Below are 27,938 nucleotides of genomic sequence, written 5' to 3'. Positions count from 1 at the left end.
TTCCTTTTATTTATTAGGTACCTATCTTGGTCTTTATTACCTATTGTATGTATGACACATAATTTATGAGTCATTCTACTCAACTTCTATGTATGTGTACTCTTTCGTCTGTTTTGAATTTGTGATCTACCGTGTTATTTGCTTAAAATGTGAGTTTTTTTCTTTTTACCGCTTGTGTTAGCGGCCCATTGCCATAACCTAAATAAAGTGTTTAATAAAGTAAGTAAGTAGGCGGTTCGGTTGGTCAGTATCAATCCAGATATACACAAATATTTATCATTGTGTTATTACTGATGACCTTAAATTACAAATCTCTCTATTATGATATTTTAATTATTTATATAGAATTAGGTACCTGTAAATATTTAATTTTTATCCTTTACCATACCTACTGATTCTGTTTACATTCCGTTCCTTGTTTTTTCTACCTATACCTATTCGTTCCACTATCTTCGTCTGTGGCAAAAGCGCAAGCCTCGCTAAGTCAAAACCTAAGAAAAAAAAACTAGGTGGGTATAATATAAGTAGTAGAGATATATTAAGTAGGTACCTTTATAACATTTATCTTTATTTAAATGTTACGATATTTTTAATCTCAGCCGAGTCGTGGTAGCCCAGTTGGTAGAACGTTTGCCTCTCACTTTGAGGTCGCAGGTTCGAATCCAGCACAGGCCTAAACTGGATTGTCGAATTTGTTTTCGAATTCATGTTTGGATCATGAATTATTGTCACGTGCTCAGCGGTGAAGGAAAACATCGTGAGGAAACCCACATTTCCGAGAAATACATTTTCGGAGGTAGGTATGTGAATGTGACGTATTGAGCTGGTTTTCCCTTCCCGGGTTGGAAGGTCAGACAGGCAGTCGCTTCTGTAAAAAAAAACCAGACCTGTCAAATCTTCAGGTTAGGTAAGCGGACCTTGTGGAAAACGGGATAATGCTAGGGATGATGATGATGATATTTTTAATCATAATTAAATAGCTTATTTCATAGCCAATAATATAATAGATAGGTAATAGGGTAGATCATTGATCTTCAGCACGTAAATCTATGACAACTTGCTTGGAAATCATCCGTGTATATCCCACTATTGAACATAATTGTCTGGGTGACACGCCATTTGTTCGGGCAAGTAGTGAATGCCATTCGACCGCCACCTACCACTACCTAGTTACTTTATTAAACATTACTTTTTTAGGTTACAAAAAACAGACAAAATACGGAGTCTCAATTCATCGATCGGGGGTTCGGAGCATAATTCTTCAGCAATGTGGACTGGTGTCTAAACAGCCAGACCGACACAATTAAAAAAAAAACTTATCTAAATTAAACCAGACCAGGAATTGAACCTGGATCATCTGGTTTGATGGTCATCAGTTCATTACAACACAAGAGAAAGTGAACGTTACAAAAATAACGAAAGTTAAAAAAACACGAAAATAGATAAAATCTTCTTTTTGAAGTCGTACAAATCCCCACGAAAATGGAAAAGGAATACTGGCAGAAAATATTAAAAAACGTTGATGAAGATGAAGAACTTAACACTGACAACATTATCAGCAAATTAAAATCTAGTATTCTATCTATAGATACTGAGGTGTACAAAGAATGGGAAGATAAAGCATTTGATGAAGATCACTCATTCAATGTTGTTTTTGAAAGTGACAGCATGACCATAATCAACATGGCTGCAAAATATAACCTTAAAAACGTTGTCAATATATTTCTACAGCTCAAAATCGATTTGAACAAAATAAATTCGTTTGGATGCACACCTTTATTATTTGCTGTTAAAAAAGGTAACCATGAAATAACGAAGACGATTTTGCAAAGAAATTGCGACTTTAATATAAGTAATAAAGATAGAGAAACTCCTTTGCATTGGGCGGCACGGAGGGGTAATGACGATATAGTAGAAGCGCTTATAAGGAAAGGAGGTGACGTAAACGCTATTGATCGAAATGGTTCATCTGCGTTACACTGGGCTTCCGAAGAAGGCCACATAAATGTAATGAGACTTCTCATTAAACATAAAGCCGATCCGCATATGAAAGATGCTGCAAATGACAATGCTGTGCACTACGCGGCGCGTAGAGGACATTTGGACGCAGTAAAATACTTAGTAGAAGGCGAACACGTCGATTGTATAAATGCTGACGATAACGAGTTCACACCCTTACATTGTGCTATTATGGAGAGACATTTTGACATAGTCAAGTATTTAGTGGAAGATAGAAAAGTAAATATCGACGTTACTAAGAAAGTAGCTCTGCATTATGCCGTGATGGACATTGATATATTTAAATATCTCGCTAATAATTCAGATAATTCAGCTACTGACGACAAAGGCAATAATGCATTACATGTTGCTACCAGTTGTAACAGGTTGGACGTCGTCAAATATTTAATAGAAGAAAATAATTTCGATATGAACCTAACGAATGATTATGGTCTACCGTGTGTGCTTATAGCTGCATCATCCAATAGTCTAGACGTTATAAAATACTTAGTCGATGAGAAAAATGCTGATTTAAACATAAAAGATAAGATTGGGCGCAGTGCGTTACATCACGCAGTCAAAGTCGGTGATTTAGAAATGGTGAAATATCTTGCAGAGAATAATAAAATTAAGGTCAATTGTACAGATGATCGCGGACGCACACCTGTCTTATATGCTGCTAAAGCGGATGTCTACGGGATTGTAGATGTATTCAAGTATTTGGTAAACGATCGAGACGCCGATTTTCTTAAAGCTGACAAGTCAAAAGTGACGCCGCTTCATTTGTTGGCAGAACATGGGCATTTAGAGGCCCTCAAATTTTTAGTTGATGAAAAACAATGTAATTTACTTGTGCGCGATTCTGATGGAGTTACTCCATTACATTTGGCGGCGTGCACTGGTAGATTAGACATAGTAAAGTATATAATAGATGAAAATGATGTAGATCCGGACATTGTTGATGATGGTATGTGGACGCCACTACACGGGGCTTTAGTCAATGGACACGACGAGCTAGTAAAGTACTTAATAGAAGAAAAACACGCAAATATTAAAGCTAAAACAAGTTTAGGTCTAACAACTGTCCATTTTGCTGCAGGCTTCGGCAGATTGCGCACTTTAAAATACTTAATAGAAGAAAAAAAACTTGATTTTAAAATTGTAGATTATAGCTTATGGACGCCATTACATTTTGCCGCGAACAGCGGCCATTTTGAAATTGTGAAGTATTTGATAGAAAAAGGAGATGATTTTACAATTTTGGACGAAAATAACTGGTCAGTTGTACATCACGCAGCGGATCAGGGACATTTGCAAATACTTAAGTACATGATTGATGATATTAAAGCTGATTTTAATGGATTTGATAAGAAGGGTAGGACGCCATTCGCTTTGGCTATCGTAAACGGCAACGTGGATATAGTTAAGTATTTTTTAGATAAAGATGGCGTCTTTAAAGTGACAGCAGACGGTGTGAGCGCACTACAACTGGCAGTAGAACATTCTTCGGTGGAGATTATCAGTTTACTCATGGATAATGGCGATGGGAACCTATCCGACGTCCTTAAGTTACCTGAAAGAGCAGCAAGGCAAGATTTGATACAGCATTTTACGTATAAAACAAGTTCAGGGTAGGTGTAGGTGTTGGCGGCGAGGGTGTGCTGCCGTCAAAGGATGTTTTCGGGGTACCGAACTGAGCATAGTACCCCGCTAGCCACAAGTTGGTAGTGTGACTAGGGATCGACGATCCAACGGTGTTATGTTGAACGTTGTATATATGCGTCTTGCTGTGTAAACTTTGATATCGCGTTTCACGACTGCTTGAAGACTGCATTATTGAATGTGGCGCCATCTGTTGCATGTGGGCGGAACTAGCTGGCCAACTAGTTGAGTCCACCACAGTATATTCAAATCAAAAATGTTTATAATTTCTCTTAGTTAACATTACATTAGGTGAGGCAACCCCAGAAAGCAATATAATTGTTGGGGTTTACCCAATTAATTATCATTAATATATTTATTTCCTTTACAAATAACATCGTTCTTATACTAATTTACAATCATTTTATAACATGAACATTAATAATATTTGTAGAGGCTGGAGCCTAAACTAGGATACCCTGTGTTAAGTCTCCAGGCCTCCACCTCCAGAAATACGGTCATTAATAATGTTATCAATAGAGCAATATAAAGAAAGTATTAAAAAAATACGTAAGAAATATAAGAAAAATAATTTAAAAATACTACTACAAATAGATAGTGTTTGTGAGCCTGCGTGATGGAATGTGTGCGAAATTAAAACTTAAATTACGTATTGATATTGCTATCCTTGTATCGGGCGCATACGTAACGACTATGCCAAACGCGCTATAGGACTTGACGAATTAACAATTTGACATATGACAGACTTGACCATAGTCGTGAAATTAGTCGTCTGAATCATCATCATCATCAGCCCATTAACGTCCCCACTGCTGGGGCACGGGCCTTCCCTATGGATGGATAGGGAGATCGGGCCTTAAACCATCACGCGGGCCCAGTGCGGATTGATGGTTATTAACGACTGCTAATGCAGCCGGGACCAACGGCTTAACGTGCCTTCCGAAGCACGGAGGAGCTCGAGATGAAAACTTTTTTTTTGTGGTCACCCATCCTATGCCCGGCATTTACGAAAGTTGCTTAACTTCAACAATCGCAGACCGAGCGCGTTTACCGCTGCGCCACCGAGTCGTCTGAATACAGAGGCAAAAATAAAAGGCTTTTTCAATTTTAATGTATTTTTATTTAAATATGTAATACACAAGTTGTTTTGATACAGTTACTACATTTACCCTTTTAAAATGGTTACTTGTGATTATAATTTATGTTTACTATTACATTACAATTCCACGGAGTAATAAAGGAGGCCAGGGCGAATTTCATGCCGTCACTAAAGAATAATACTACGTACATGGTATAAGAAAACCATCGGGCTTAGCACCGTAAGCGCGCGACTCTTTCTCGCCTCGACATACGTCACCCGTCACTCTCTCACAGTACTGCACAGAAAGAGACAGACGATCTCTGTCGCGTCGAGAAAGAGTCGCGTGCTTACGGTGCGTGAGACTTACAGTTGAATTTGTCAAAAAAGTGAATGTGACATGGTACCAAAGTGTATACATATTAATGCTCGTGACCGTACTAGGCTCAAGATAAATTATGAAATTCTGATTACTAAATAGAGACAGACCTAAACCTAACAAAAAACATTTTCTTTTTTATATTTAACTTATATTAGGGTGTTGATGACATCGTAACGAAAACTTCGAGGGATGATTCAGACGTGGAATTTTTCGCCGCAAAAGTATGGAACTGGAAATAATTTTAAAAAAAAAAACACAAAAATTGACATGAATTTTCCTACAGGAAATTCCACTTGATATCAACTCAGAATCATGGTTTGTATCATCCCTCGGTATTCGTTACGATGTCACTTATACCCTGTTTAACCTCCTAAGACCGAGATTGCCAGACACAATAGTTAAACAATTGGCTTTGGATTTTAAAAGGACATTCGGTCTTACGACTATATTACATATTTATCTAACATCCAGAGGTGTAAGAATTATCGTAAGCGTTAATTACATTTGCCAACCCCATGGTATAAAAAAACCCCCGAAAATTTCGGGATATCGCGGGATTGATTTTTCCAATCCCGCGGGATCTCGAATTTGCGATCTCGAGTCGGGGTTGCATTCCCTAGATAGTAGCCTATGCCTGTAGGGCTCCCCTAGAGTTTCGGGCAGCCCTCGGCGGAGGCGCTTGACGCGCTCCCATGGGCGCTGGGCCCCAAAGGGCATCCGCCGGCGGGGACGCGGTTGTGTGCAATTGCGTTCCCGTATCCCCGCCACACGGCGGCAAGGAGGAACATCGTTGGGTTTTAGTGGGTATGGACCCGGGGAGTCCCACATAATCACGTCGCCCCCCCGGGCGGCGTGGTATGCGTAACGCATTTCCAAACGTATAAAAAAAAAATTGTTGCTTATGTTGTGGCGGGGAGTACCTAGGGCTCCGGGGAAGTTCGGGGCGAAGACTCACCGCTGCGGATGACTACCATGACCGCTTTTTGTTGTGTGTGAATCTGTTGAAGAGAGTTATTTATGAGCCAACCATTACGGGCTTTCCCAAAAAAGAAAAAAAAGTACCGAATCTTCTTCTACCATCAACCCTAGTGTCAGGGTTACTATTGAGCCGCCAAAGACCCCTGACATGGCTCATCAATCAAATCAAACCAAAATCAATTTATTTGCGAGAACCTAACACATAAAATACAAATGGTGGTAAAATTATTCAAATAACAATGTTGTGATGTGTTCGGCCTGCGTGCACGCGTACAAATATACATAAAAAAAATAATAATAAAGAAATGGTACATTGAAAATAAAATTATTGAAAATTATACTTATTATTAAAAAATACAAAATTTAATTATTTTTATGTTCAAAATGGTGCTAATTCCTGTAAACACCATCTAATTTTATATTAAGTTATATCTGTCATTTTCTTATCCGTATAAAAGGAAAGGGACAGGTTATCAACAAGCATAAAATTTATGGAACACACGTCAATTTTAAGCACATATCTAAAACAACCGTCTAAAAATTTTGCATTGGCCAATAACCCGACTGAATTATGTTGACAGCACACGTCAAACGGTTTGCATACCAGCGAGATACATTTTGATTCGCCCGGGTTATTCATTAATTTACTCATTCTTCCTAAAATTATGAGCTGTCAATCATCCGTCCCTTTCCTTTTCGGCGGATAAGAAAATGACAGGTATAACTTAAAATAAAATTAGGAGGTGTGTGCAGGAATCAGGGCCATTATTCCTTTAAATTATAATAACATTTGTTCATAAGCCATGATGAATAAATGATTCAGATTTTTGTGTAAAACGAGGTTTGTGTGAAGTGTTGTTACACACAGCTTTCTCGGATCAAGTAGTTAATGCCAACTGCGGCAAATCTACAATACAATACAAATACAACTACACTTAATTAAAACACATAATAACGGGTTCTTACCGCGTGATCATGGCACTTGCAACAGTGTCGAAATATCGGGAGTCTCATATCCCCATTTAAACGCGGTAAGAACCCGTTATTATGTGTTTTAATTATGATAATGGTGCCAATTCCTGTAAATACCATCTAATTTTATTTTAGGTTATATCTGTCATTGTCTTATCCGCCGAAAAGGAAAGGGACGGGTAATCGACAAGCATAAAATTTATGGAACACACGTCAATTTTAAGCACAAATCTAAAACAACCGTCTAAAAATTCGCCCGGGTTATTCATTTATTTACTCATTCTTCCTAAAATTAAGAGCTGTGAATCATCCGTTCCTTTCCTTTTCGGCGGATAAGAAAATGACAGGTATAACTTAAAGTAAAATTAAGAGATGTCTGCAGGAATCGGGGCCACGTAAACTTAAAACAATGTACAACTACACTTTTTTGCACCAAAATAAAAAAAAAGAAATAATTACAAAAACACTCTTAACTAAGTACACGGCAAATGGCGGCCTAATCGCTTAAAGCGATTTCTTCCAGACAACCATAAGGTGAGGAACAATGTAAAAAATCGAAAGATTGCGGGTACAAACTGTAAGTACAACTTACCAATAAATGTATGTAAATAAATATATGACATACATACAAATATATATACCTAACCTATATACCAAATCTACAATAAGTCACGTCAAAAAAAAGTCACACAGCTACAAATTACTCATGGTATAAGAAAACCAGGTATGCTCAAAAGTGACAGCTAACATTTCAAGGTTAGCCCAGCTGACGTCATCCCACGCTGTGTTGCCATTTTGTAAAAAATAAATTACCCACGACCAATACTTTTATATTCACTTTGCAAGGAAATTTTGAACATTTAGTAAAACTACATTTAGTACTTAGTTTTAATGATTTTTATATATGTGACAAGTGATATAAATTAAATACATTAGTCAGTAATTTACGTCCTTGGAATGTTGGAGATACCAATTTAATGGTAACACTTACGTCATCAAAGGGCTAGCAATGGCGGCTTGTCATAGGATTGAGCATACCTGGCTTTCTTATACCATGAGATTACATAAACAGCCTATATACGTCCCACTGCTGGTCACAGGCCTCCCCTCAATCAACCGGAGGGGGTATGGAGCATACTCCACCACGCTGCTCCACTGCGGGTTGGTGGAGGTGTTTTTACGGCTAATAGCCGGGACCAACGGCTTAACGTGCCCTCCGAAGCACGGAATCATCTTACTTTTTCGGACAATCAGGTGATTCAAGCCTGAAAAGTCCTTACCAAACAAAGGACAGTCTCATAAAGTGATTTCGACAATGTCCCCATCGGGAATCGAACCCGGACCTCCAGATCGTGAGCCTAACGCTCTGACCACTAGACCACGGAGGCTGTTAGCATGAGATTACTTACTTTCATATGTACACGTCGATCGATGGCATTTGGGAAAGGTCTCTGGCAGACAGAGCACGTATATATGTGAGTTTCCATGTGTGCCTGTTAACATAAAACAGAGTATAACTTTTTTATTCGGGCTCCTTCGTGACATCGATTTATTTTTAGCCCCCGACACAAAAAGGACGGGGTGTTATAAGTTTGACGTGTGTGTGTGTAAATGTGTGTCTGTCTGTGGCATCGTAGCTCCCAAACGGATGATCAGATTTTAATGCGATTTTTTTTGTTTGAAAGGTATATCAGTCGAGAGTGTTCTTAGCTATGTTGGGTGGAAATCGGTTCAGGTCTTCAAGGTCATCAGGTCGTTTGTTAAGTGTGATAGGAATGTTACAAGCTCAGTTTGCTTGCAAGCATATGTGGGATAAGTTTTTTTTTGCTTTGTATAGGGTTTAGCATTTTTACCCTTTTGTCATAATAATTGAGTACATTTTTTTGGTCGGGGGTTTTTTAAATTCACGTTACAAAATTTCCTGACCATGCCGTGTATACTTACACGTTTTGGGTTTCAATCTAGTTATTACCCACATCTGTAACCTGTTATTTTCTCATGCTATGATTGTGTAACGAAACATTTCAGGCCAGACGAGCCTTGTAGCGACATCTTGTGGTTTCTTTCATCTGCGGGGGTTCCTTTTTTAAAAAAAGGTTCGACCCATCGATAACCCCGCAGCGCCATCTGTGATGCCATAAAATTACGTTGTAAACGTTAGAAACCACAAGATGTCGCTACAATACTCGTCTGGTCCGAAATGCTTCGTTACCTCTCTCTCTCTCTTGGTCGGTCCCTCATATCTGAGGATCGTGGTCAGCATCAGGGTTGCACCTGGAGCGTATGATCTGCCTCCACCGGTTCCTGTCCAGCGCTTCCCTTACTATTGTGTAGAACTTGGATGACGACGCGTCTTTCACTTGGTCAGTCCATCTAGTCGGTGAACGACCACGCGATCTTTTGCCTTCAGTGTTCCCAACCACAATCAGCTTCTCCAAACTGTCATCACCTCTGCGCATCGTGTGGCCGAAATAAGAAAGGATGCGTTGTTGGCATATAGTGGATAGACGAGTTTTTATTTGGAGCTGGGTCATGATCGATGCATTAGTGCGCTTCGTTACAATTGTTACCTTTTTTTTTGTTGTGTGTACCTTTTAAATAAATAAATAAACTACTAAAAATCCACTCACCCGCAGTGAATGCGGCATCCTGAATGATTTGCCGCACTGAGCACACTCATGCGGCTTGTCCCCTGCAAGGAAAAGGTTAGTTACTAACTAGTCAATCAGTTACTTTTTTTATTAAACGTCTTTTTTTTGACTTGACTTATTGTAGATTTACCGCAGGTGGCATTAACTACTTGGCCGGACAAATGGGGAGCTCAAGGCTCACACCCGATACAACGATTAAACCAACAGGCCTGAGGGTGCCCAGTTGGGCGCGAACCTCGGCTCAGGGCGTCGTCTGAGAGGAAAAGTTATTTGAAAGAATTAATCGACCCTAGTGGGTCAATAGCGATAAGCGCTGATTGAGGGAAGTCATCGACCACGCCGGCGGGGTCGGTATCGGGGATACTAAACGTCAAAACACGAAATTACTATGGAATTTGTATGAAAAAGCACTCTGTGACGTCATAGAAAAACGTGATAAAATGCCGGACTTATTATTACGTTTTTCTTTATAAATTCATAAATAAGTTAAATAGCAAAAAAAGATAATGTTTTTCGTTATTTTTAGATCTGTCTTTATTTAGTAAATCAGAATTTGATAATTTTATTTTTATATATGCCTGCAGAGGCTACCGTTGCAGATTCTGCATAAAATGAATAATATATTTTTTAACGATAAAAGAAATAAAATAAATATACTTACTTGTGTGTATTCTGATGTGGTAGGTCCTCGCGACAGCGGAACTGAACCGCTTGTGGCATACCGGACACGAGTATGCCGAGGTGTGAGTGGCGATGTGGGACACCAGGCGGTGCGCCGTCTGGAACGACAGAAATAGTATATTGGTGGCCATTCTCGCACCATCGAAGTCTATTCTGGCACCATTGAAACCCATTCTGGCACCATTGAACCCTATTCTGGTACCATTGAGACAATCTGGCACCATTTGACCCTATTTTAGTACCTATTCTGGCACCATTGAAACCCATTCGGGCACCATTGAAACTTTCTGGCACCATCGGCAACTATACTGGCACCATTGTATCCTATTCTGGCACCATTGAAATAATCTGGCGCAATTGGACCCTATTCTGGTACCTATTCTGGCACCATTGAAACCCAGTCTGGCACCATTGAAACCTATTCCGGCAACTTACTGCCACTCTAAAAATGTACAAATGTATAATTATTAATTGCTAACCTTACAACCCTTCCCGCACAAGTCACACGTGTAGGCATTTTTGGCATCAATTTTTGTCTCATTTTTAGCACAGTGTTCATTACTGTTAGTATCATTTGTGTCACCAGGTTTCGATTTCTTAACCGCCGTCTCTTCTAAGGCTTTTGAACTGGTCTCCACGGGTTTTGAACCGGTTTCAACCGGTTTTGAACCGGTTACAACCGGGTTTGAACTGGTCTCAACGGGTTTTGGGGTCACTCTGGGTTTGAAACGGTTTTTCGGCGGTCTCTCGTGCTTCTTCCAAATGTGGCTGATCAGTTTGGTTTTCTTTGTGTAAGATTTTTTGCACTGAAACAAAAAAATATAGTAAAGGTTGATGGTTGCGATGAGTACGTGTGGAGTATTACCACAAACTATGGCTCACCTTTTATGCTGTCCTAAATGCCCTAACACCTGCACTAATAAAGAACTTGACGAAGCCACTGACAATGCCGTAAGCGTGGCCAATTACTGGTCAGCAAAATTTAATATCGATCGCTATCGACTCGCAAAGAAGAATTGTATACAACTTACATATTCACAAGTAAATATTTGTTCGTGTTTCTCTTCTATGTGCTTGCGTAGCAACGCTTTTGTGGTGCACAGCGCTCCGCACTGAACACAAGTCCTGGAAATAACAAGCACATGTGGCACCTCTACTTTTAAATAACGCACATTTACAAACACGCAGCGGACGACCAATCCGAGCGCCCGCCCGCCTCTATGATTAAATATATTTTTGGTTGGCACTACCTACTACCTTTTCCGGTGTCGCCATATTTCTTTCTCTCTTGTTAATCTGTGTTTGTGTTCACCGGGTTGTTTTCAGTTGTTGTTATTTAATCTTGTCAAATCTCGTGTAAAACCTTATTAAAGTAAACAGTGATTCCAAAATAATATTAGTTTAACTTCCGTCTAACACATTCAACCTAAACACAACCGTAATCCACAAGCATAATCATGCATGCATAAGATGCATGTGCGCTCAAGATATGTTACGAGGAGGATCCTGTTGTAAATAATAGAAAATTGGCAGTTCCTATGTATGTGTAATGTGTGTGTAGGATAGGTACTAACATAGTTTAAGTTCACATTGTTACTAACAAATATGGATTTAGATCTGAAATAAAATTCACACATAACATAAACAGCCTATATTACGTCCCACTGCTGGGCACAGGCCTCCCCTCAATCAACCGGAGGGGGTATGGAGCATACTCCATCACGCTGCTCCAATGCGGGTTGGTGGAGGTGTTTTTACGGCTAATAGCCGGGACCAATGGCTTAACGTGCCCTCCGAAGCACGGAATCATCTTACTTTTTCGGACAATCAGGTGATTCAAGCCAAAAAAAAAAATTCATTCATTAAAATTCATTCATTCATAATCATTTTTTCGTAATTCATCGGGTCGTGCACTAACCACCCAAATCCCCCCTGGTAGTAGCGGCTTGGTAGTAAGGACGGTACTGAAAAGTATCCGCGTCCGAAGGACGTAATATACGATCCCGACGACCCGATCACTCTAGCCATAGAGGCGGCCAATCAGCTCGCGACACCAAACACTTCTGGACCCGGATACCGACCCCGCCGGCGTGGTCGACGACTTCCCTCAATCAGCGCTTATCGCTATCGACCCACTAGGGTCGATTCATTCTTTCATACATTTTTCCTCTCAGACGACGCCCTGAGCCGAGGTTCGCGCCCAACTGGGCACCCTCAGGCCTGTTGTCTTAAACGTTGTACCGGGTGAGAGCCTTCAGCGCTCCCCATTTGTCCGGCCAAGTAGTTAATGCCATCTGCGGCAAATCTACAATAAGTCACGTGAAAAATAAAGTAGTGCACTAGGTTCAAGATAAATTATCTTCTTATCGTGTGGGTTGTGAGGTGGAATACCAACCTCATCAACCCTGGTGTCACGGTTATTATTCAGCCGCCAAAGGCCTCTGACATGGCTCATGTAACGACTACTTACATCAGTAAGTAGCAACCGGGACCAACGGCTTAACGTGTCTTCTTAAGCACGGATCATCTTACTTTCGGACAATGAAGTGATCAGCCTGTAATGTCTTAACCAAACTAGGGATCACAATGTGATTTTTGTGATATGTCACTTTTCACTGTCACTTTTAACGGTTTTTCACTGACTCTTTCTCGCCTCGACATACGTCACCCGTCACTCTCTCACAGTACTGCACAGAAAGAGACAGACGATCTCTGTCGCGGCGAGATAGAGTTGCGTGCTGACGGTGCTAGGCCCGCTGGTTTTTTCAACCCCCGACGCAAAAACGACAGGGTGTTATAAGTTTGACGTGTCTGTGTAAATGTGTATGTATCTGTCTGTGGCATCGTAGCTCCCAAACGGATGATCCGATTTTAATGCGGCTTTTTATATTTGAAAGGTATATCAGTCGAGAGTGTTCTTAGCTATGTTTGGTGGAAATCGGTTCAGGTCTTCAAGGTCATCAGGTCGTTTGTTAAGTGTGATAGGAATGTTACACGCTCAGTTTGCTTGCAAGCATATGTGGGATAAGTTATTTTTTGCTTTTTGTAGGGTTTAGTATTTTTAACCTTTTGTCATAATAATTGAGTACTTTTTTTTGGTCGGGGGTTTTTTAATTTTTTTAATTTATTTTTTATTGAATAAATGAATGTACTTACAAGCTCAATGAAGCGCACTGTGCGGTGGACACGTGTGTGTTCAAGGCACCAGCGCTGCAGAACTGGGTGTTGCATAGCAAGCAGAATGACTGCAAACATACACACATACATACAACACACGTCTATTTCCCACCAGGGTAAGCAGAGACTATAGAATTCTATTTGCTTCGATCCTGACACACTTCTCTTGCTTCCTCCTCATTCATCAATCGCTTCATACACGCACGCCGGTTCAGAGTAGATCGTACTGAACCTTTTCTAAGGACATCTCCAATTTGGTCATCCTAAGTCCTTCTAGGTCTTCCTCTGCCAGCCCTACCATCAAATTTCGCAAACATAAAAAACAAACATAATATAATGTTTACCAGCTTTATACAGGGTTTTAGTGACACCGTAACGAATACTGAGGGGGATGTTTCAGACCAAGGTACGATATTCACTCAGAAGAGTGAATATCAAGTGGAATTTTCCGTCCCAAAATGCATGTATTTTTCTATACATTTACGATGTCACTAACACCCTGTACAAGTACATACAAGTAGATAAGGTGTTAAGTGACACCGTAACAAATACTCAGGGGGATGATTCAGACCATGATTCTGAGTTGATATCAAGTGGAATTTCCTGTCGGAAAATTCATGAAATTTTTAGTGTTTTTTTATTATTTTCAGTTCCATACTTTTGCGACGGAAAATTCCACTTGATATCAACTCAGAATCATGGTCTGAATCATCCCCCTGAGTATTTGTTACGGTGTCACTTAACACCTTATCTACTTGTATGTACTTGTACAGGGTGTTAGTGACATCGTAAAAATATATAATTGAAAATAATTTAAAAAATACATGCATTTTGGGACGGAAAATTCCACTTGATATTCACTCAGAATCATGGTCTGAATCATCCCCCTCAGTTTTCGTTACGATGTCACTGACACCCTGTCTTATGTTTTTATATTGTTTACACCTAAGTTTCATATGTTTAATTATATTATTGTTTATATTGAAAGTTTCACGGCGCATTGGCGCTTCTGCACTGTAAAGTCGTGAAATGTAAATAAATGAATAAATACTCACATCCCTATGTTCCCTGAGCGCATGCGCGAGCAGTTCCTGTTGGCTGACGAACCGATCATTGCAAACTATACATTTGACCGTACCGTGGTTGAGCCGCATGTGAGTCAGTTGACTCGTTTTCCTGCTGCAAGAAAAAAAACCAAAACATATAATACCGGGGTTCTTACCAAGTTATTGTCAGGGATATGGGACTCCCGATATTTCAACACTTAATTAATTAGTGATGTTATTAAGATTTTAGACCGTACCACTTTGATTTTTTCTTAATTCTACTTTAAATAATTTCAATAATAGTTAATTGGTGCTAATTCCTGTAAACACCATCTAATTTTATTTTAAGTTATTTCTGTCATTTTCTTATCCACCGAAAAGGAAAGGGACGGGTAATCGACAAGCATAAAATTTATGGAACACGTCAATTTTAAGCACAAATCTAAAACAACCGTATAAAAAATTTGCATTGGCTAATTACTCGGCAGAATTAAGTTGACAGCACATATGAAACGGTTGGCATACCAACGAGATACCTTTTTGATTCTCCCGGGTTATACATTCATTTACTCATTCATCCTAAAATTAAGAGCCGTCAATCATCCGTCCCTTTCCTTTTCGGCGGATAGGAAAATGACAGGTATAACTTAAAGTAAAATTAGGAGGTGTCTGCAGGAATTGGGGCCATTGTATATGTTTTTTTATTAATATTGTTTGTTAATTTTTTATTAATCTTTATTTGGTTTCTTAAAGGAACCTTGTTTTTCCATTATGTAATGGTGACGTGTTCGTACTATTAGATATAAATAAATAAATAAATAAACACTGTTGCGAGTGCCATGATCACGACGACCGATGAAATTGGAGTGGAGTAGGTAGATCCAAAATTCCCACCGGGGATCGAACCTGGGGCCTCCGGATTGTGAGTCCAACTCTCAACCACTGGACCATGGAGGCCGTTAAAAAAGACGCTATTTCCTTTACTATCTAAATACTATAATTAAAACACATAATAACGGGTTCTTACCGCGTTTAAATCACGGATATGAGACTCCCGACATTTCGACACTGTTGCAAGTGCCATGATCACAACAGTGTGTGGAATGGAATAGAATTAAATTAGAATTATTCTTCGAATAATAAATAAATAATAGTTTATTGTTAACAGTTACAGTAACAATGTTTAATACATTGAGCTTATTTTTAACCGGAACATGGTACAAAGCATGGTCCACTGACTTCCAAACTAAGTGGAAAACTTGTGACTTGGAAGGCAGGGTTCCGTCGTACATATTTGTGGAAACAGTAATATTATAACACAGTTTCCTATATTTGATAACGAACCGGATCACACATCATAGCTGACGTAATTTATTTTCTTTAAAATTTGTAACAACATGCAGACATAAATTATACATACATACCTACAATACACCTTTCTTCACCTAGTTCACACGCATACACACCCTAACAATCTCACACACCGATCTCTTTGTGCAACATGTGTTGTGTATTCCCTTATTTTTTTTTCTTTTTAATTTTTATTTTTTTTTATTCCATTTCATCTCATCTTATCAGCTGTTTTTAATTAAGTGTAAGTCTTATGTATTCGCTCTTATTATAATGTAAAATTTGATTTGTCATACTTTTTAATTGGCCAACAAGAATTTAAGCTATTGTAATGATATAAATTATGTTAGCTGTAAAGTATGCAAGTAACAATAAATAAATAAATAAATAAATAATCTAACTGTAACAATTACAAAATAAAAAAAGTAAGGTTATATTTAAACAAACAAAGTGTGTGCGTGTTTATGTGTGCGCACGTGTGTGTGTGTGTGTGTGTGTGCATGCGTGTGTGTGTGTGTGTTTTTGAGTGTGTGCGTGTGTGTTACTTGCTATTAAACAGTTCCTCCGTTACATCAATATCCAACCCAAATAGCCAAAAAGGAATTGGAGTGGAGTAGGTAGATCCAAAACACCAGGATTCAAACCTGGGCCTCCGGATCGTGAGCAGAACGCTCAACCACTACACCATACAGGCCGTTAAAAAAACGCTATTTCCTTTAGTATCTAAATACTTACTAGAACTGTTTGTCGCAGTATTCGCATGGGAACGTGATACCGCGATGCCACTTGTAATGTTGGCTGGCCTCCTCGCTGTAACAACAAATTTAATGAAATGTAATGAAAAGGACCATAACTGTATGAAACCCGCCCCCCCCTTTTATTACGTGAAGTAACTTAGAGTACCAAATGCTCCAAAGAGGAAGAGTAGAGTGGAGGAAGAGTCGAGTGGAGGAAGTGTCGAGTGGAGGAAGAGTCGAGTGGAGGAAGAGTCGAGTGGAGGATGAGTCGAGTGGAGGAAGAATCGAGTGGAAGAAGCGTCGAGTGGAGGAAGAGTCGAGTGGAGGAAGAGTCGAGTGGAGGAATAGTCGAGTAGAGGAATAGTCGAGTAGAGGAATAGTCGAGTGGAGGAAGTGTTGAGTGGGGGAAGAGTCGAGTGGAGGAAGAGTCGATTGAAGGACGAATCAAGTGGAGGATAAGTCGAGTGCAGGAAGAGTCGAGTGGAGGAAGTGTTGAGTGGGGGAAGAGTCGAGTGGAGGAATAGTCGAGTAGAGGAATAGTCGAGTGGAGGAAGTGTTGAGTGGGGGAAGAGTCGAGTGGAGGAAGAGTAGAGTGGAGGAAGAGTCGAGTCAGCCGGGCATTAGTCTAAATCTAATATGTATAAATAAAAAAAGGTTTGTCGGAAAATGATGACGCTGATGTAAGTAGGTACCCAGGAGGTACCCAAATTCATACTAAAAAAAACCCGAATTCCAGCTAAACTAAACAAAAATATCAACTTGTTAAGACGCTTCGAATGAGATATGTTTGAAAACTGTTGGTAGAGGGGGACGTTTTGACCCGTCGTCCTTTATTGTAATGACTGTAGTAAGTACACAGGCTGTTAGTGACACCGCAACGAATACTGAGAGAGACGACACAAACCATGATTCTGAGTTGATATCAAATACAAAATGGCACTGAAATTAATTAAACAAACACAAAAAAAAAACACGAATTTTCCGAGAGGAAATTCCACTTGATATCAACTCAGAATCATGGTCAGAATCATCCCCCTGAGTATTCGTTACGATGTCACTTACACTCTCACAAGTAGGTATGGGTGTTAGTGACATCGTAACGAATACTGAGGGGGATGATTCAGACCATGATTCTGAGTTGATATCAAATGAAAAATGGAACTGAAATTAATTAAACAAACACAAAAAGGACCACGAATTTTCCGAGAGGAAATCCCACAAGTATATTTATATGTTTTTGTTTAATATTTTAATAAGGTTTTGTTTTCTTATTTCTAGAATTAAAAAAACTGATTTATATAAACAATTTGTAACAAATTGTAATATGATTCTGTTTTGTTAAAATAATGAATGAATAAACGGGTGATTTATGACATTTTCAACTGTTTTTTATTACATTGTTTTAAGTTTACGCGGTTATTATCATAATTAAAGCACATAATAACGGGTTCTTGCCGTGTTTAAATGGGGATATGAGACTCCCTATCCCCATTTAAACGCGGTAAGAACCCGTTATTATGTGCTGTTTTTTATTACATTGAATTTGTTTAAAACATCTTGTTGACATGTCCGGCTTTCGGACTCTAAAATCCGGGGTTTTCACGCGCCTTGTCCTGTTTTCCAAATTTTAGAGATGGCAACCCTAACCCTAGACATCAGATGAGATTGCGGCCTTTTTTTTTTGACGTGACTTATTGCAGATTTGCCGCAGATGGCATTAACTACTTGGCCGGACAAATGGGGAGCGCTGAAGGCTCTCACCCGGTACAACGTTTAAGACAACAGGCCTGAGGGTGCCCAGTTGGGCGCGAACCTCGGCTCAGGGCGTCGTCTGAGAGGAAAAATATTTGAAAGAATTAATCGACCCTAGTGGGTCGATAGCGATAAGCGCTGAATGAGGGAAATCGTCTACCACGCCGGCGGGGTCGGTATCGGGGACCTGAAGTGTTTGGTGTCGCGACCTGATTGGCTGCCTCTATGGCTATGAGATTGCGGCGAAACGCGAGCCTATTTTATAAAAAAAAAAGAAATTACCTGTGTTTGAATTTAGCTTCGCACATCCTACAAGTGAATGTGGTGGAGTGCCTTTTGTACTGGTGTTCGGACAACTTGGCTTTATCCTTGAAACGGAACCCGCAGATGTCGCACACGAACGGATCTTGCATCTGAAAGAATAACAGCATCACGCCTGTATCCCCAAAGGGGTAGGCAGAAGTATAGTATAGCGAGAGCTGCTGATGATGCTGTTCGAGTGGCGGAATACTGGGCTGAATGCCATCGAAACGACAAGAAGAAGTATAGTATAAAGAAATAGCGTTTTTCTTTTTAACGGCCTCCGTGGTCCAGTGGTTTGAGCGTTGCGCTCACGATCCGGAGGACCCGGGTTCGAAACCCGGACGTGTCCCCACGTCACGAAAATCACTTTGTGATCCCTAGTTTGGTTATAGGACATTACAGGCTGATCACCTGATCGTCCGAAAGAAAAATGATCCGTGCTTCGAAAGGCACGTTAAGCCGTTGGTCCCGGTTACTACTTACTAGTGTAAGTTAGTAGTCGTTACATGAGTTATGTCTGGGGCCTTTGGCGGCTCAACCCACACGATAGAAGATAGCGTTTTTCATTCATATTAATCTTTCTTTTTTTACTCTCTTCGATGTATACCAGGGTGTAAGTGACATCGCCCCGAACACTGAGGGGGATGATTCAGCTCACGATTCTGAATTAACATCAAGTGGAATGCAAAACTATGGAATTGAAAATCATTAAAAAATACACATATCAATTTTGCGATGGAAAATTCCACTTGATATCAACTCAGAATCACGGTCTGAATCATCCCCCTCAGTATTCGTTACGGTGTCACTAACACCCATATCTACTTGTATGGGCTATCTATACGTACTTGTACGGGGTGTAAGTGACATCATAACGAATACTGAGGGGGATGATTCAGACCATGATTCTGAGTTGATATCAAGTGGAATTTTCATCGCAAAAATTAGAATTTAAGATAATTTTAAAAAACTAAAAGGAATCATGAACTTTGCGACGGAATATTCCACTTGATATCAACTCAGAATCATGGTCTGAACCATGGTATAAAAAAACCAGGTGTGCTCAAAAGTGACAGCTAACATTTCAAGCTTAGCCCAGCTGACGTCATCCCACCCTGTATTGCCATTTCATAAAAAATTAATTACCCATAACTAATGTTTTTATATTTACTTTGCAAGGAAATTTTGAAATATTAGTAAAAAAATACTTACAGTTTTAAAGATTTTTATATACATATCGACGGGGAAGAAGCAAATACTCCTATCTTACAGTTAGGTCTGTGTAAGATAGGAGTATTTGCTTCTTCCCCGTCGATATGTGACAAATAATAGTAATTAGATACGTTAGTCAGTAACAGCCTCCGTGGTCTAGTGGTTAGAGCGTTAGGCTCACGATCTGGAGGTCCGGGTTCGATTCCCGATGGGGACATTGTCGAAATCACTTTGTGAGACTGTCCTTTGTTCGGTAAGGACTTTTCAACCTTGAATCACCTGATTGTCCGAAAAAGTAAGATGATTCCGTGCTTCGGAGGGCACGTTAAGCCGTTGGTCCCGGCTATTAGCCGTAAAAACACCTCCACCAACCCGCAGTGGAGCAGCGTGGTGGAGTATGATCCATAAACAACCCCCGGTTGATTGACGAGAGTCCTGTGCCCAGCAGTGGGACGTATGTAGGCAGTTTATGTACATTAGTCAGTAATTCACTTAATTTTCAATAAAATGTTGGAGATACCAATTTAATGGTAACACTTACGTCATCAATGGGCTAGCAATGGCGGCTTGTCATAGGATTGAGCATACCTGGGGCCTGTTTAATAAAACTTACAATTGTAAATTACAATGACAATTTGATGTACATTGCGGAGTGTGTGATCACGAATATTTTGCAGTTTCATATTAGCTACGCAATGAACATCAAATTGTCTTTGTAATTTACAATTGTAAGTTTTATTAAACAGGCCCCTGGTCTTCTTATACCATGGTCCCCCCCCCCCAACCCTGGTATTCGTTAAGGTGTCACTAACACCCTGTATACTCACCGAATGGTACATTCGCTGATGGTTCTCCAACGTGGTTTGGATCATGAACCCTCGGTAGCACAGCTCGCATCTGAACGCGGAGAATAAATAGTTCCAAGACTGCTGCCTTGCCTGCAACAGACAATAGGATTCTAGATACCATCTGGGGGTGCGACTAGGAAATGAATCCAAGAAATTTGGGTACAACTCAGTTGGCCTGAAACATTCAAAGCAGCTGATTAGACCTTTTTCTAAGAAATTATCATCAGAAATCCTAACTCTCACTAGGGGGCAGGTTAGGATCTTGATACGGGCCCTTACGGGGCATTGTAGACTCAATAAGCACCTACACAGAATGGAGCTGACCGAGTCTCCTCTATGCAGATTCTGCTTAGGGGAAGATGAGACGCCACTACATCTGCTGTGCAGCTGTGAGGCTCTCATACATAGTAGAAGCCGTACACTTGGGGGCCACATAATGGACCCCCAGGTAGTCATGGAGCTTTCTCCCAAAAAGACGTTGGATCTATTCGAACGGATCGGTCTAGAGGAGGATATTTAAATGTAGGGATTTAGGTCACAATAGATCTGTCAAGGTCGCAGTGATCTCGCGGGCTGCATTCGGTCCGGCCCTCACAACTTTCAAATAAAACAGACAATAGGATGGATGATCGGGTCAAAAGGTCTGCACTTCAGATAAATTAATAACTCATTGATCTGATCGGATCTTTTTGTTTTGATAAGCCATTAATTAATAACACCTTGGGAAATGACGTAAATTCAAAATGTTACATTGACCTTCAACAAGTTTATCCATGACTAGCTTTTGCCCGCGGCTTCGTCCGCATGGCGTGTTATAAAAGAGAGATCTTTGTGTATGTGGGAGTGCATATCAAATTTCAAGCATCTAACTTATGCAGTTAAAATTTTTTCATACAATTTTTTTCCCCGCTAACTCCCATTTTTCAAAATACAGACATAACTAAACTTTATATTTACTAAGGTATGCATGCATGCTAGATTGAAAACATCTATGTTACGCGGTTTCGATTTTTTCATACAAATGTTTCTTCCCGCTAACTCCCGTTTCCGTGGGAATTTTGCAATATCCTGTTGCAACTAAGCTTTAAGTTAACTAAGGTACCTGCATGCCAAATTTCAAGCGTCTAACTTAAGCGGTTTAGATTTTTCATACAAAAGGATTTTCCCGCTAATTTCCGTTCCCGTGGGAATTCCGGGAATTCCTTTCTTAGTGCACCTCTACAGTACCTAAGCTACGTCCCTTCCAAATTTTAAGTGCCTACGTTTAGCCGTTTAGGCTGTGCGTTGATATGTCAGTCAGTCAGTTTCTCCTTTTATATATTTAAAGAAGATAATTACGTTGAATAAATGATTCTGATTACTGACTGAGGTCTGTGTGTATTGATGTACCTATATAATTGTGCCTGTTTTCTGCGGATATCTCCTAATTTTATTTTAAGTTATACCCGTCGTCGAGAGCCGTGGTTGCCCAGTTGGTAGAACGGTTGCCTCTCGCTTTGACGTTGCAGGTTCAAATCCATCACTACCCCATATAGTTATAGAATATTTTGAACTTGAATCTCCCTCAGTATTCGTTACGGTGTCAATAACACATTTAAAAAAAAAAGAACGTCAAGGGCCCTTGTCGAGGTCTTTCTTGCAGCTTCTTTTCCCCGGTTATACAGGTTGTGAGAAGCTGCAGTAGTTTTAGGCGGATGAGACGTTCGTTATGTAAAAATTGACGATTCAAAGTGTAACTATGTTACCTACTGAATACAGATATGTATTTTAGAATTTGTATGTGAATGTCAGATATCTTACCTGCACTTCCTCTATCTGTTGTTCCTTCGTCAAAAAAACGTAATTGAAAGAGTTTTTATTGCAAAAGTCCTGCAAGTATTTCTCGGTGGAAATCTTGCTAAACTTTATAAATTTGAAATCTCCAATTTTCGTTTTTAACTCTTTACTTTCATCTTTATCCGTTTGCTCTTTCCTTGCTTCCCTTTCCTTATCTTTCTTTACTTTATCTTTTTTTTTCTTTTCTCCGCTTCCAGGGAGCTTCTTCTCATCTCATAATATACTCCTATCTTTATCATCATCAATTTTCTCATATTTCTCACTTATAACTTCATAAGTGTGATCAAAAGTATTATCATCTTTGAGTGTTTTGGCAAAATCGTCACTTGTATTCATTTTGTTGATGTTATTTTCAAAATCTGCTGTTGTGACGGTGTTTTTGCTAATAGTGTAATCGATAGGCTGAGCGTACGCACTGTCATCATCATTATTATTGTTTTTAATCATCGTATCTGCAATTTTGAGGTCATCAGTGATGATTTTGCTGCCATCATCAACTTTAAACGGGTTCGAAACATTAAACTGTTCACTGTTCGTAGTTTCTGTGACTCCAGCATTGTCATCATGATTTATTTTGACATCGAAATCGTTTTTAACATCAATAGTATCAGCTTTATCGCTAATTACTTCTTCGTAAACAAGTAAAGTGTCATCAGATTTGACTACTTCTTCGTAGTGGTAATTTTTTTCGTCGCTTACGTCATTCATGACGTCATCAGTGTCTTTAATATCGCATGTTTGAGTCGGGGCCACCTCGAAATGTTTTGTATTGGATATCTTTGTTGGATGTCTGTACAAATTTTTGTCTAAACTTTTTAAGTATGCTGAGTTTAACTGTAATAAGAAATAATAGTTGCATGGATTAGGATAAACATTCTTCTTCTTCTTCATGTGGGTTGTGAGGTGGAATACCAACCTCATCAACCCTGGTGTCAGGGTTATTATTGACCCGCCAAAGGCCCCTGACATGGCTCATGTAACGACTACTTACTTAAGTAAATAGTAGCCGAGAAAGGCTGCTGCAAGCAGGTTTGCATCACCTGATTGTTGGAAAATGTAAGATGATTCCGTGCTTCGGAAGGCAAGTTATGCCGGCCATTACAAAATACGGCCTTAACAAAATACACCTTCGCCAACCCGCAGTGGACCATAAGCCCTCCGCGCTGGTCCAGTGCGTGTTGGTGGGTCGCCAGAGCCTCTTTTGTTGATCAGCAGGATGTGCCGCGCGCAGGCGAGGTTGGCTTGAGCTCCGAAAGGTGTCAAAGCCCCTTACACCCCAGTCGGACGACGCTCAGCGGGTAGGCCCGCTACAAGGTGGACCGACGATCTGGTGAAGGTCGCGGGAAGCCGCTGGATGCGGGCAGCGCAGGACCGATCGTCGTGGAGATCCTTGGGGGAGGCCTATGCCCAGCAGTGGGCGTCGTACGGCTGATAATGATGTATGTATGTTATGTTTGACTCACATTGTTCTTCTGCGATGCCCTTAGCAACATGTAGAAGGTGTCGGAGCATTTTGTCTGGAACGCCTTGAACTTGTACGTCATACGGATGCAGACGCTGCACAGGAAGTGCGGCAGGCCATCCAACGTGGACACCTGCAGGTTTAAAAAAAGAATGTGCAGAACTGGAACTTAAAAAAAATTACACGAAGGAGTTTTTATTTCTACAAATTGAGGAACGCTAATAGTAAACTTTTCTGTGATGAAAAATAAATCCTTTGCCAAGAACTTGCAGGTTTAAAAAAAGAACGATGTAGAAGGTAGAGAGAAGGTAGAACTAGAACCTTTTTTAAAAAATTCACCATGAAGTTTTTATTGCTACAAATTAATAAATGCAAATTACATATTCATTGCTTATAATATAGGTAGCAACACAATTCTATACATAATGTGATCCAAATATCAAACACCAATTAGTTTTATACAGGGTGTAAGTGACATCGTAACGAAAACTTTGAGGGATGATTCAGGCCATGATTCTGAGTTGATATCAAGTGGAATTTTTCGTCGCAAATGTATGGAACTGAAAATAATTAAAAAAGACACAAAAATATTCATGAATTTTACGACTGTAAATTCCAGTAGATATCAACTCAGAATCATGGTCTGAATCATCCCCCTCAGTATTCGTTACGATGTCACTTACACCCTGTATATATTATAAAAAAAAAAAAAAAAATTTAAAGATTTATTTCAAAAATGTAGGTGTGTACATCGGTACCGTCCGCCAAACTGCACAGCAGTTTGTTGGCAGATAGGTCACTCCATTTTTTTTTTTTTTTTTCCATTTTATTTTATGCTTCAGCCATTACATTATATTTTTTAATAACTATAATATTATGTACCCAAGTAATGAGGGGTAAACCAGGGTTAATGAGGTTGGTAATCCACCTCAGAAGAAGATGAGGTAATAGGTAATTATCATGTTAAATCTATACAGCGCCATCTATATTGTCTTTGGGGAATATAACCTGGAAAGTCCTTCCTTATATCACAATGTACAAATAATCCATACAAAACTCTTTATTGCTAAGGTAGCAATATCTTCCAGGCAACCTTTAGGAAATGAATGTACTATTCTGGTGCCAAAGTTCTTCTGGGCCCAGTATCGAAACACATGCGCGCACACATTGCTAATAATAATAGAGAAACGCATTATAATTCGCAAAATTCGCATAAAAAATTTGGTGTCGCATTTATCTATGCAAACATGAATTCAAACTCTATTTTTAGTTATAAATGATGACCCTTTTTATTACACCAAGGTACAATTACAACTTCCACCCATTATTATTCTGATCAAAATAGACAGAGTACTTCTGGGTGGGGGGGGGGGTGTGTTTGCGTCTATTTCTAGTTTATCCCTAATGACTGATGGATCTATTATTATCTGTCTTGTTAGCTTGATTGACGACATGTTTGGGCTATCAATTTTGTCTATATCGTCCCTTAGCTTACAACACCGCTCAAGTCGAAAAATTGGCGGTTTTTACATTTTAATGCCATTGGATGAAGAAGAAAATAAAGGTTAAAATAAAGTAAATCGTCAAAATAAGTATAAATAATTATTTATTAACCGCTAACTAGAGTATGTATTAAGTAGCATTAAAAAAATCTACAGATATTTTAAATAAGACATTTTTTTTCATCTCCTGTAAAGTTGGTAAAAATGACTTAAGCGGTGTTGTAAGCTAAGGGACGATATGTAGAAGCCAACCTAGTTTTCTCTTTGACATTATGCTTCCCACCTTCACCCCCCCTATAATATATAAATATTTATATCTTTTTAAGTATATTGAAATGTACAAAATTAGATTATAATTACTTATATATTTATATCCTATGCTGTTAGTATTTATATATGTAAGTATGTTTATAGTAATGAAATTTTTTTGCTTCTATGCTGTTCTGGGAGCAAATAAAAAACATAGAACACGTTCAGCTGCTTGTCTTCCCGGGCATGTCGTAAAAACCGACAGAGGGATTGCGTCCTCTAACATGATGGACTAATGTTATGGGCGATAGGCTGATCCCTTATCACCATAAGGTTCATCATATCCATCTTAGGACTTTGAATCAACAGTGGCTGCAAGTTGTCTTTGATTACTTGTGGCTCTGCCCACCCCATTTGGGATTACGGGCGTGAGTTTATGTATGTATGTAAATTTTTTTAGACTTATTCAACAACAACACCACTCCGACTCATGATGATTCACTCCGGATCCACGTTTAATCTCCAACCTCGACACTGGCAGAATTGTCAAAGATAACAGAAGCCATACTTCAAAAATTGAATTGAATTGCCATTATGCTTTATTCGATAAATCTAATTTAATCTAGCCTACAAGATCCCACTGCTGGCCAAAGGCCTCCCCTTCCATTTTTCGCAAAAACCTACTTAACTTTTTTCGTCATGCATTGGGTGTCTCATGACAGGTACAGGCGTCGTGGTAGACCTTGAAAGAGATGGCGTGACGACTTGGACGCTTGCCGGACGGACTGAAGGGAGTGCGCACAGGACCGCGAAAAATTGGCTTAAATAATAAACTTTATTTTTTAAATAATAATGGATGGAAGATGTAATTGTGCCTGGGTGTAATAAAAAGGGTCATCATTTATATGCAAAAACAAAGATAAAAGATGCATATATCTGTTATCCATGAAATTAGAAGGTTAGTTACTGTTTTCCACGTTTAGATTCTAAGATGGCCCATTATGCATACTATTTTTGACTACGTAAGCCAACCTAAGTCCTTCCAGAAGCTCAGAAGCCTCCTGAGGTTTTCACAGGCTTCGCGGAGTGACCCCATTCCTTTTGAGGATTTGTACCCGTTGTTTTTTTTTTAATTAGAAGGTTAAACAAAGGAAAAACTGTACAGCTTCATCTATATTGTTTTTAAGGAAAATAGCCTGAAAAGTCCCTCATTAAAATCACAATAATCACTTTAGAATTTAGCAATAAACTTAGATATCATCTGTCTGCACTTTTGAGCAGACAGTTTATATCTAAGAAAAAAAAACAAGAACTTAGATATAAACTTTTTTTAAAAAGAAAAGATATTTTCGAATTTGAATTTCGAATTTGAATTTGAGCCATCTACTCGCGAGCGTATACGTAGATACAACAAAAAAAAAAATAATTCGCAGGTTTTACCAAGACCTTATATGACACAAAGAGGTGAATGTTGTCTTAAGAAGTCAGAGGATTAACTTTGGTATAGAGAAAGACAACTCGCAGTGGAGCAGCGTGGGGAGTATGCTTCATACTCCTTCCGGTCGATTGAGGGTAAGCCAGTGCCCAGCAGTGGGATTTACCTATATAGGCTGTTCTACAGATAGATGGAAAATGTTACACCGACAAGAGCGTAGCTTTTATTAAAAAAGAACGAGTGAAAATGTATTACAAAATAAATACTTACCGGTGTCCCGGAGATTTCGTTGAAGGTTTTTATCAAGTCAAACGGATGCGAATATATATGATGCAATTTTGCTTCGTCAGCCATTGCCAAGCACACCCGGCAGGCTCTGATCTTCTCTTGACGTATAAGAAACTCATCATTCTCATCAATAAACTTCGCGTCCATCATGACTGTATTAGTATTTGTTTTCAGCAATAAAACAATTTTCCCGAAAATCAATAAGAGCGGAAAAGCTGTCAGTTCAAATCAAATTACAAAATTATTTCAGTGCGAAATACTTTAAGATAGAATGAGATAAACATTTGATTTTTGTACGACGTTATCTCTGTCACTCTTAACAATGATAGTTTTTTTGTG

At 39.3% G+C, this 27,938-nt stretch overlaps 3 protein-coding genes across 4 annotated transcripts in view; 2 read left to right on the top strand and 1 right to left on the bottom strand.

The window, feature by feature from the left end:
* LOC126379611 (protein LSM12 homolog) overlaps positions 1-7,896 on the top strand; it is a 59,136-nt gene extending 51,240 nt beyond the window's left edge. Inside the window, exon 4 of the mRNA XM_050028433.1 lies at positions 7,795-7,896. The gene's annotated coding sequence lies outside the window, so the exon portion shown is untranslated. The remainder of the gene's footprint in view (positions 1-7,794) is intronic.
* On the top strand, positions 74-4,004 carry LOC126379417 (alpha-latrotoxin-Sg1a-like). Of its 2 annotated transcripts, none has more exons than XM_050028165.1 (2): positions 74-219; positions 1,198-4,004. In XM_050028165.1, exon 2 carries the CDS (start codon positions 1,483-1,485, stop codon positions 3,631-3,633), a length of 2,151 nt encoding a protein of 716 aa, XP_049884122.1. In that variant the 5' UTR covers positions 74-219; positions 1,198-1,482; the 3' UTR covers positions 3,634-4,004. The 2 variants fall into 2 exon arrangements, with proteins under 2 accessions (XP_049884122.1, XP_049884123.1); XM_050028166.1 differs by lacking the exon at positions 74-219 and adding an exon at positions 237-509.
* On the bottom strand, positions 5,996-27,813 carry LOC126379519 (zinc finger protein 227-like). Its single transcript, XM_050028307.1, has 14 exons — positions 27,582-27,813; positions 24,127-24,258; positions 22,628-23,497; positions 20,807-20,917; positions 18,747-18,877; positions 16,711-16,785; positions 14,635-14,758; positions 13,559-13,647; positions 11,434-11,527; positions 10,882-11,208; positions 10,383-10,500; positions 9,701-9,762; positions 8,480-8,563; positions 5,996-6,118 (listed from the first exon to the last, which is right to left on the bottom strand). Exons 4-14 carry the CDS (start codon positions 20,849-20,851, stop codon positions 6,041-6,043), a joined length of 1,227 nt encoding a protein of 408 aa, XP_049884264.1. The 5' UTR covers positions 20,852-20,917; positions 22,628-23,497; positions 24,127-24,258; positions 27,582-27,813; the 3' UTR covers positions 5,996-6,040.
* Positions 27,814-27,938: the final 125 nt, after the last annotated feature.

Source organism: Pectinophora gossypiella, chromosome 29, assembly GCF_024362695.1.
Source record: "Pectinophora gossypiella chromosome 29, ilPecGoss1.1, whole genome shotgun sequence".
Taxonomy (NCBI): domain Eukaryota; kingdom Metazoa; phylum Arthropoda; class Insecta; order Lepidoptera; family Gelechiidae; genus Pectinophora; species Pectinophora gossypiella.
The sequence above is the reverse complement of the archived record's forward strand: the minus strand, read 5'-3'. Positions and strand labels throughout refer to the sequence as shown.